Raw genomic sequence first — 10,405 nt, 5'->3', positions numbered from 1 at the left:
CAAAGGAAATGTTTTATTTAACGACGCACTCAACACATTTTATTTACGGTCAAATGTGTTGAGTGCGTCGTTAAATAAAACATTTCTTTTTTTCTAATGCGGGGTACCCCAAAAATGGAACTGCAATTTTCAGCAAAATGACGGTTGCTATTAAAAACATTAATTAAATCTCTTAAAGCTGCAATGTCTGGTTTCAATCGTATACAGTCAAGTTCTAAGTTCAAATACAAGCATAACTGCACTTTTAATTCACTCGCAAGTTGTCGTCATTAACGCATATAGTCAAATACTTACTAGCCAGTTAGAACAATTCTCGCCATTTTGTAATACCGAGCGCATTCTAGCAGCCACTTCCTAGCATCCAATTACGCTAGCAGCCAATTTCAGCAGACACGCATGGCGACGTTCTAAACACCGGACCATTACGCCTTTTATAATGTGTTGTGGTGTGGGCTATACGATACTAGTTGGACATCCTATATTACCGTAGTACAGACGGATTTTTAAAGTGATACTGCAGATATTATAAAAGTGCTTAATAAAACGGTTAAGTTGTATTTATACGGATATTAGTAACAATAAGACTGAAAATGAGTCTTGGTTGTTATTTTGTTTTTGTGTTGTTATTATATAAAGATACTCTTTAAAACTCTAAAATTCTTAAGTTGTAGTGAATAATTAAAAATTAGCATAACAGTGTGTATAAAAGTGTGTGAAATACAGGTAACAATCGAAAGGCGTATGAGTCCGGTGTTTAGATCGTCGCCATGAGGGTCTGCTGAAATTGGCTGCTAGCGTAATTGGCTGCTAGGAATTGGCTGCTAGAATCCGCTCGGTTTTTGTAATGCAACAATAGCCGAACCGTACTATTTTTAGCCCAAAATAGTGGGTTTATTTTTAACTTGGAAAAGCCAGTGTAGTGAAACCAATTCGGAGTGCGGCGTCTTATATGTACCAAACGTAATGGGATTTTCTGTTCTAAATGCTTAAATAATAAAAACATTCCAGACATAGCCGCTTTAAATGGTATGTGACATGCCATTTTCTTGCAGGTAGAATTGATGTGAGTTGCCACACTTTTTATTGCTGTACTTCCTAGATGTGTTGATACGCTGCTTATATCAGTTTTATTAGTAAACGTTAACATTATCGACAATAGGAATTGATTTGGTCTATTAGAACCTACAGTAATAAGATTGAGGAGTCAGGGGAAGTAACTCTGTACATCAAGATACAGGTGGGCGTTCACCCAGCAGTTATGGACGAGTTCAGAATTCGGGGGCTGGTGGCTGCCACGTTTACCGCATTTGATGCCAGAGGGTAGGGCTGTGTTCGATTTGCTCCTGTAGGTAACTTCGTGCCTGCCCTATTGTTCTTACACAACCGACGGATGCTGCCTGGCAGTGCAGACCCACAGGAACGATATCTGGAGGGGTCACAACCTCTAGTAGGGCCGGGGGCAGGGTGGGGCGGTGATGGTTGTGTATGTGGGGGGTGGGGGTGACACGCCATTTTCTTTACCTTTATTGATATAGAGTAGGATGTAAAAAAATACATTTTTGTTCTCAATTGGGGGTGGGAACACAGCCACTCCCCTCCCCCCGTTCCTATGGACCTGCAATGTTGAAATCTGAAGATAACTAATATTATAATATTAGGGTACATTTATGGCAAACTTCGTTCTTGTATGACGGCCGCTCGCAATAACCTATGATAGGTTTAAAACAGTAATATTAATATGACAAACTGTACACGGATATTTTTGTATTTTGTACCGAACTTAAGAAATATTCATTTATATTTGACTTCCCACACCACATATTATATAAACTATTTTCAGGTTGGTTTGCCCCATTTTTGAGAACCCTTAATTCTGCTTCTGTCCAGGATATGTCGTATATCGTTCCAGCATAAGATAAACCCTATACTAACAAAAGAAATTTAGCCACCAAACTCTTCACACCGATATCTTGTATTTTGTACCAAGTTCCATTTTTGGGAATAACCTGCAGTGGTTTCGACCCCTTGTGAAAGTTAGTTTGTTTTGTTTTACGACACCACTAGAGCACATTGATTTATTAATCATCAGCTATTGGATGTCAAACATTTGGTCATTTTGACATAGTCTTAGAGAGGAAACCCGCTACAATTTTCCATTAGTAGGAAGGGATCTTTTATATGTACCATCCCACAGACAGGATAGCACATACCACGGCTGTTGATATATCAGTCGTGGTGCACTGGCTGGAACGAGAAATAGCACAATGGGCCTACCGACGGGAATCGATCCCAAACCGACCGCGCATCAAGCGAGCGCTTTACCACTGGGCTACATCCCGCCCCCCGACCTCTTGTGAATACTGTATATCAAATTAAAAAAAAAAATAGTTTGTTTGTTTCTGTAGAGAGATCGTCCTGGACATAATCCCGAAATACGTACAGTTCCTCACTGACTCTGGAGTCAAGAACGTCTTTGGTAAGTCCTTCACATAATAAGTCGGTGGACCCGTTGGGCCATTTGTCGTTCCTCTCTCAATATCTGCGTGGTCCTTAACCATACGCCCTACGCCATATATCCGTAAATAAAATGTGTTGAGTGCGTCGTTAAATAAAACATATCCTTCCTTCGTTCCTCCACGGGGGCGGGACATAGCCCAGTGGTAAAGCGTTCGCTTGATACGCGGTCGGTCTAGGTTCGATCCCCGTCGGTGGACCCATTGGGCTATTTCTCATTCCAGCCAGTGCTCCCACAACTGGTGTAACAAAAGGCCGTGGTATGTACTATCCTGTCTGTGCGATGGTGCATATAAAAGATCCCTTGCTGCAAATCGTAAAGAGTAGCCCATGAATATCTGTGGTCCTTAACCATATGCTGACGCCATATAACCGTAAATAAAATGTGTTGAGTGAGTCGTTAAATAAAACATTTCCTTCCTTCACATAATAATTTACAAGCTAACGGTCCACTAAGCAGGCACGGCCGAGAAGGGGGTGGGTGAGGTAATTAGTAACAGTAATAACACTAGTAACAGCAGCAGCAGCAGCAGTAGTAGTAGTAGTAGTAGTAGTAGTAGTAGTAGTAGCAGTAGTAACAACAGCAGTAACAGTAGCAGTAGTAGCAGTAGTAGTAGTAGTAGCTAGTAGTAGCTAGTAGTAGTAGCAGAAACAGTAGTAGTGGTAGTAGTAGTAGTAGCAGTAGCAGTAATAGTAGTGGTGGTGGTAGTAGTAGTAGCAGTAGTAGTAGTAGCAGTAGTAGTAGTAGTAGTAGTGGTAGTAGTAGTAGTAGTAATAGCAGTAGTAGTTATAGTAGTAGTTTTAGTAGTAGTAGTAGTAGTAGTAGTAGTAGTAACAGTAGCGGTAGTAGTGGTAGGAGTAGGAGTAGTAGTAGTAGTAGGAGGAGGAGGAGTAGTAGTAGTAGGAGTAGGAGTAGTAGGAGTAGGTGTAGTAGTAGTAGTAGTAGTAGGAGTAGTAGTAGTAGGAGTAGTGGTAGTAGTGGTAGTAGGAGTAGTAGTAGTAGTAGTAGGAGTAGTAGTAGTAGTAGTGGTAGTAGTGGTAGTAGGAGTAGTAGTAGTAGTAGTAGTAGTAGTAGTTGTTGTAGTAGTAGTAGGAGTAGTAGTAGTAGTAGTAGTAGTGGTGGTAGTAGTGGTAGTAGGAGTAGTAGTAGTAGTAGTAGTGGTAGTAGTGGTAGTAGGAGTAGTGGTAGTAGTGGTAGTAGTGGTAGTAGGAGTAGTGGTAGTAGTGGTAGTAGTGGTAGTAGTAGTAGTAGGAGTAGTAGGAGTAGTAGTAGTGGTAGTAGTGGTAGTAGTGGTAGTAGTAGTAGTAGGAGTAGTAGGAGTAGTAGTGGTAGTAGTAGTAGTAGGAGTAGTAGTAGTGGTAGTAGTGGTAGTAGTGGTAGTAGGAGTAGTAGGAGTAGTAGTGGTAGTAGTAGTAGGAGGAGGAGGAGGAGGAGTAGGAGTAGGATGAGTAGTAGTAGTGGTAGTAGTAGTAGTAGTAGTAGAAGTGGTAGTAGTGGTAGTAGTAGTAGTAGAAGTGGTAGTAGTAGTAGTAGTAGTGGTAGTAGTAGTAGTGGTAGTAGTAGTAGTAGTAGTAGTAGAAGTGGTAGTAGTGGTAGTAGTAGTAGTAGGAGTAGTAGTAGTGGTAGTAGTGGTAGTAGTAGTAGTGATAGTAGTAGTAGTGGTAGGAGGAGGAGTAGGAGTAGGATGAGTAGTAGTAGTGGTAGTAGTAGTAGTAGTAGTGGTAGTAGTAGTGGTAGTAGTAGTAGTAGTAGTAGTGGTAGTAGTAGTAGTAGTAGTGGTAGTAGTAGTAGTGATAGTAGTAGTAGTGGTAGGAGGAGGAGTAGGAGTAGGATGAGTAGTAGTAGTAGTAATAGTAGTAGTAGTAGTAGTGGTAGTAGTAATGGTAGTGGTAGTAGTAGTAGTAGTAGTAGTAGTAGTAGTAGTAGTAGTAGTAGTAGTAGTGGTAGGAGGAGGAGTAGGAGTAGGATGAGTAGTAGTAGTAGCAGTAGCAGTAGCAGTAGCAGTAGCAGTAGCAGTAGCAGTAGGAGTAGTAGGAGTAGGAGTAGTAGTAGTAGCAGTAGCAGTAGGAGTAGTAGTAGTAGTAGTAGTAGTAGTAGTAGTAGTAGTAGTAGTAGTAGTAGTAGTAGTAGTGGTAGGAGGAGGAGTAGGAGTAGGATGAGTAGTAGTAGTAGCAGTAGCAGTAGCAGTAGCAGTAGCAGTAGCAGTAGCAGTGGTGGTAGTAGTAGTAGGAGTAGGAGTAGTAGTAGTAGCAGTAGCAGTAGGAGTAGTAGTAGTAGTAGTAGTAGTAGTAGTAGTAGTAGTAGTAGTAGTAGTAGTAGTAGTAGTAGTAGTAGTAGTAGTAGTAGTAGTGGTAGGAGGAGGAGTAGGAGTAGGATGAGTAGTAGTAGTAGTAGTAGCAGTAGCAGTAGCAGTAGCAGTAGCAGTAGCAGTGGTGGTAGTAGTAGTAGGAGTAGGAGTAGGAGTAGTAGTAGTAGCAGTAGCAGTAGGAGTAGTAGCAGTAGCAGTAGCAGTAGCAGTAGCAGTAGCAGTGGTGGTAGTAGTAGTAGGAGTAGTAGTAGTAGTAGTAGTAGTAGTAGCAGTAGCAGTGGTGGTAGTAGTAGGAGTAGGAGTAGTAGTAGTAGTAGTAGCAGCAGTAGCAGTGGTGGTAGTAGTAGTAGGAGTAGGAGTAGGAGTAGTAGTAGTAGTAGTAGCAGTAGCAGTAGCAGTGGTGGTAGTAGTAGTAGTAGGAGTAGGAGTAGTAGTAGCAGTAGTAGTAGCAGTAGCAGTAGCAATAGTAGTAGTAGCAGCAGTAGTGGTGGTAGTGGTGGTGGTAGTAGTAGTAGTAGCAGTAGTAGTAGTAGCAGTAGCAGTGGTGGTAGTAGTAGGAGTAGTAGTAGTAGTAGTAGTAGCAGTAGCAGTAGTAGTAGTAGTAGTAGCAGCAGTAGTGGTGGTGGTGGTGGTGGTAGTAGTAGCAGCAGCAGTAGTGGTGGTGGTGGTGGTGGTAGTAGTAGTAGTAGCAGTAGCAGTGGTGGTAGTAGTAGTAGGAGTAGGAGTAGTAGTAGTAGCAGTAGCAGCAGCAGTAGCAGTAGCAGTGGTGGTAGTAGTAGGAGTAGTAGTAGTAGCAGTAGCAGTGGTGGTAGTAGTAGGAGTAGTAGTAGTAGTAGTAGTAGTAGTAGTATCAGTATCAGTAGTAGTAGTAGTAGTAGCAGCAGTAGTGGTGGTGGTGGTGGTGGTAGTAGTAGTAGTAGTAGCAGCAGTAGTGGTGGTGGTGGTGGTGGTAGTAGTAGCAGCAGCAGTAGTGGTGGTGGTGGTGGTGGTAGTAGTAGTAGTAGCAGTAGCAGTGGTGGTAGTAGTAGTAGGAGTAGGAGTAGTAGTAGTAGCAGTAGCAGTAGCAGTAGCAGTGGTGGTAGTAGTAGTAGGAGTAGGAGTAGTAGTAGTAGCAGTAGCAGTGGTGGTAGTAGTAGTAGGAGTAGGAGTAGTAGCAGTGGTGGTAGTAGTAGTAGTAGTAGTAGCAGTAGCAGTGGTGGTAGTAGTAGTAGGAGTAGGAGTAGTAGCAGTAGCAGTAGCAGTGGTGGTAGTAGTAGGAGTAGGAGTAGGAGTAGTAGTAGCAGTAGCAGTAGTAGTAGTAGCAGCAGTAGTGGTGGTGGTGGTGGTGGTAGTAGTAGTAGTAGTAGCAGCAGTAGTGGTGGTGGTGGTGGTGGTAGTAGTAGTAGCAGCAGTAGTGGTGGTGGTGGTGGTGGTAGTAGTAGTAGCAGTAGCAGTGGTGGTAGTAGTAGTAGGAGTAGGAGTAGTAGTAGTAGCAGTAGCAGTAGCAGTGGTGGTAGTAGTAGGAGTAGGAGTAGGAGTAGGAGTAGGAGTAGGAGTAGTAGCAGTAGCAGTAGCAGTAGTAGTAGTAGCAGCAGTAGTGGTGGTGGTGGTGGTGGTAGTAGTAGTAGTAGTAGTAGTAGTAGCAGTAGCAGTGGTGGTAGTAGTAGGAGTTTTAGTAGTAGTAGTAGCAGTAGCAGTAGCAGTAGTAGTAGTAGCAGCAGTAGTGTTGGTGGTGGTGGTGGTAGTAGTAGTAGTAGCAGTAGCAGTAGCAGTAGCAGTAGTAGTAGTGGTGGTGGTGGTAGTAGTAGTAGTAGGAGGAGGAGTAACACAATGACTGCTGTGTTTCAGTGAACGGAACGACAGGCGAAGGCCCGTCCTTGACTTTGGACGAGAGGAAGCGACTAGCCGAGAAGTGGGTCAAGGTCGGAAAAGACAAGTAAGGTCTTAGCCCAACTACTCTACTATGGACTCTTAGTAATTAAGAGATGTTATTCCTAGTCTAATATGGACTCTTAGTAATTAGGATGATATTCCTAGTCTACTATGGACTCTTAGTAATTAGGATGTTATTCCTAGTCTACTATGGACTCTTAGTAATTAGGATGATATTCCTAGTCTACTATGGACTCTTAGTAATTAAGATGTTATTCCTAGTCTAATATGGACTCTTAGTAATTAGGATGATATTCCTAGTCTAATATGGACTCTTAGTAATTAGGATGATATTCCTAGTCTAATATGGACTCTTAGTAATTAGGATGATATTCCTAGTCTACTATGGACTCTTAGTAATTAAGATGTTATTCCTAGTCTACTATGAACTCTTACTAATTAAGAGATGTTATTCCTAGTCTACTATGAACTCTTAGTAATTAAGATATGTCATTACTAGTCTACTATGGACTCTTAGTAATTGAGAGATGTCATTCCTAGTCTAGTATGGACTCTTAGTAATTGAGGGATGTTATTTCTAGTCTATGAACTCTTGGTAATTAAGAGATGTCATTCCTAGTCTACTATGAACTCTTAGTAATTAAGAGATGTCATTCGTAGTCTACTATGAACTCTTAGTAATTATGATATATCATCCTAGTCTACTATGAACTCTTAGTAATTAAGATATGTCATTTCTACTCTACTATGAACTCTTAGTAATTATGATATATCATCCTAGTCTACTATGAACTCTTAGTAATTAAGATGTTATTCCTAGTCTACTATTAACTCTTAGTAATTAAGATGTTATTCCTAGTCTACTATGAACTCTTAGTAATTAAGATGTTATTCCTAGTCTACTATTAACTCTTAGTAATTAAGAGATGTTATTCATAGTCTACTATGAACTCTTGGTAATTAAGATGTTATTCCTAGTCTACTATTAACTCTTAGTAATTAAGATGTTATTCCTAGTCTACTATGAACTCTTAGTAATTAAGATGTTATTCCTAGTCTACTATTAACTCTTAGTAATTAAGAGATGTTATTCATAGTCTACTATGAACTCTTAAGTAATTAAAATATTCCTAGTCTACTATGAACTCTTCGTAAGTAAGATATGATATTCCTAGTCTAATATGAACTCTATGATATTCCTGAGTAATAAGGAGTTGATATCCCTGATATACCGAGTCTATATTAACGACAATGATTTATTTGCAGACTATCACGAGTTATTATTCACATTGGTTGTGCTAACCTGAAGGACACGCAGACTTTGGTAAGCAGTCTGGGGGTGGGATTTAACTCAGCTGGTTGCGTGCTCGTCTGAGGTGCTTGCGTCGCAGGATCGAACCACCTCGGTGGATCCATTCAACTGATTGGTTTTTTTCTCTCGTTCCAGTCAGTGCATCACAACTAGTCAAAGGCCGTGGTATGTGCTTTACAGTCTGTGGGAAAGTACATATACAGGGGCGTAGGCTAGGGAGGGAGGGGGGTCGGACGAACCCCCCTCCCCCCGCTGAAGTAAATGGTTTGTACATATGGAGTCCCCCCCCCCCCCCCCTCCAGGTCCAGATCACGCTACGCCCCTGCATATAAAAGATCCCTTGCTGCATTAAGAAAAATGTAGCGGGTTTTCTCTCATGACTACGTGCCAGAATTACCAACTGTTTGACATCCAATAGCCGATGATTAATTAATCAATGTGCTCTAGTGGTGTCGTTAAAGAAAACAAACGTTTTGTTAAGTAATCAGTTCACACAGTTGTATAGCAACTCCCTGGCATCAAATGACTGTTCAACATTGTACGATGACGCGGCGTTTTCCCCTTTGATCTCGCATGAACGGACAGGATACGCTTATTAATGTATATGTTATTGATATTTTCGCAACTGTATTGTATCTGTACTACTGCCAATATTACAATTATACTATTTTTGCTCCTGTAAACCATGTGCCGTAAAATACGGCATGAACGTAATAATTATTGTCTTGTAACTGCAGGCACGGCGGAAGCAAATAAACATTGGTGGGGGGGACTGAGTTCGAGGGTGGAAAGGAAAGTTCGGGGATATGACCCCCGTAAAATTTTGAAAACTTGTTATCCTGAAATGCAAGTAAAATTCATCTCTGCCTTAAAATTTAGGACCAATATTATTTTTGATTCAGAATTATGAGGAGGGGGGTATTCCAGCCCCACTGCTCAGCCGTGCCTGCAAACATACACGCACGCACGCACGCACGCACGCACACTTTTAGGTTCGATAAAAATGGTGTCTAACGGCCAATGACGTAATATCCGCTGTATTTAGCCCATTGTTCTTTGCAGATGAAACACGCCACGGAAATAGGAGCCGACGCAGTCGCAACCGTTCCTCCTTTTTTCTTCCGCACCACATCAATAGGTGACTTTTTTTTCCTTCTTTGTACTTGCGCCCAGTAACGATAGGCAAGTTTGTTTCTCCTTCTTACTTGCACACCACAACAATAGATGACTTTAGTCCTCCTGTTTACTTGCGCTCTATAACGATAGGTGACTTTATTCCTCCGTTTTACATGCGCATTACTACGATAGGTGACTTTTTTCCTCCTTTTTTACTTGAGCAGCCCAACATTAGGTAAAAAAAAAAGAAAGAAGCAGTTTGCTGCTCTTAAGCGTAAGACGGTTATACATTACGGGGACCCCCGCCACCCCCACCCCCCGCCCCCCCCCCCCCCCCCCCCCCAAGCTGAAAGGCGAACAAATATATAAATGCCCCAACCAACCCCCGATCGCTGAAATTTTTTGACAGTTATGCAAATTACACGTACTATCAAACATTAAAAAAAAATGCGACGACGAACTCAGGGTTCGTCGTCGTCCGGGGAATGAAGCATATATAAAGTGTGTAACCTTGACTAAAAAAAAAAAAAAAGTTTCTTTAAAGTTTGTTGCGTTTAACGACACCACTAGAGCACATTGATTTATCGGCTATTGGATGTCAAACATTTGGTAAATTTGACATAGGATCTAAGATAGAAAACCCGCTATATTTTGTTCAGTAGAAGCAAGGGATCTTTTGTAGGCACCATTCCACAGACAGGATACCATATACCACGGCCTTTGATATACCAGTCGTGGTGCACTGGCTGGGACGAGAAATAGCACAATGGGCCCACCGACGGGGATCGATCCTAGACCGATCGCGCATCAATCGAACGCTTACGTCCCGGTTATATAGCGTGGAACATATAGTTAAGGACTACACAGATATTGAGACAGGAAACCCGCTGTCGCCACTTCATGGGCTACTCTTTTCGATTAGCAGTAAGGGATCTTTTATATGCACCATCTCACAGACAGGACAGCACATACCCAGCCTTTGATATACCAGTCGTGGTTCACTGGCTGGAACGAGAAATAGCACTATGGGCCCACCGTCGGGGATCGATCCCAAATCGACCACGCATCAAGCGAGCGGTTTACCACTGGACTACGTCCGGCCCAACTACTAAAAATATGCTATCTCCCGTAGATGCCAAATTGTCATAATATAAAATGTGCAGAGGTGCCATTAAACAAACAATTATTTTTCTCTTCAGATAGCCTGGTGGAGTATGTACGTCGAATAGGAGAAGTGTCGCCAGACATGCCTCTGTACTATTACCACATTCCTCCTGTGACT

General features: G+C 41.9%; 1 protein-coding gene across 1 annotated transcript in view; it reads left to right on the top strand.

Annotated features, from left to right (window-relative positions):
• The first annotated feature begins 1,223 nt into the window (after positions 1 to 1,223).
• Positions 1,224 to 10,405, top strand: part of LOC121378079 (N-acetylneuraminate lyase-like) — a 22,560-nt gene continuing 13,378 nt past the window's right edge. The window contains exons 1-6 of the mRNA XM_041506178.1: positions 1,224 to 1,320; positions 2,406 to 2,476; positions 6,651 to 6,738; positions 7,962 to 8,019; positions 9,070 to 9,145; positions 10,323 to 10,403. Coding sequence (XP_041362112.1) covers positions 1,259 to 1,320; positions 2,406 to 2,476; positions 6,651 to 6,738; positions 7,962 to 8,019; positions 9,070 to 9,145; positions 10,323 to 10,403 — 436 coding nt within the window. The 5' untranslated portion in view covers positions 1,224 to 1,258. The remainder of the gene's footprint in view (positions 1,321 to 2,405; positions 2,477 to 6,650; positions 6,739 to 7,961; positions 8,020 to 9,069; positions 9,146 to 10,322; positions 10,404 to 10,405) is intronic.

This window comes from Gigantopelta aegis, chromosome 7 (genome assembly GCF_016097555.1).
Source record: "Gigantopelta aegis isolate Gae_Host chromosome 7, Gae_host_genome, whole genome shotgun sequence".
NCBI lineage: Eukaryota > Metazoa > Mollusca > Gastropoda > Neomphalida > Peltospiridae > Gigantopelta > Gigantopelta aegis.
This window is presented reverse-complemented; position numbering and strand designations above follow the sequence as displayed.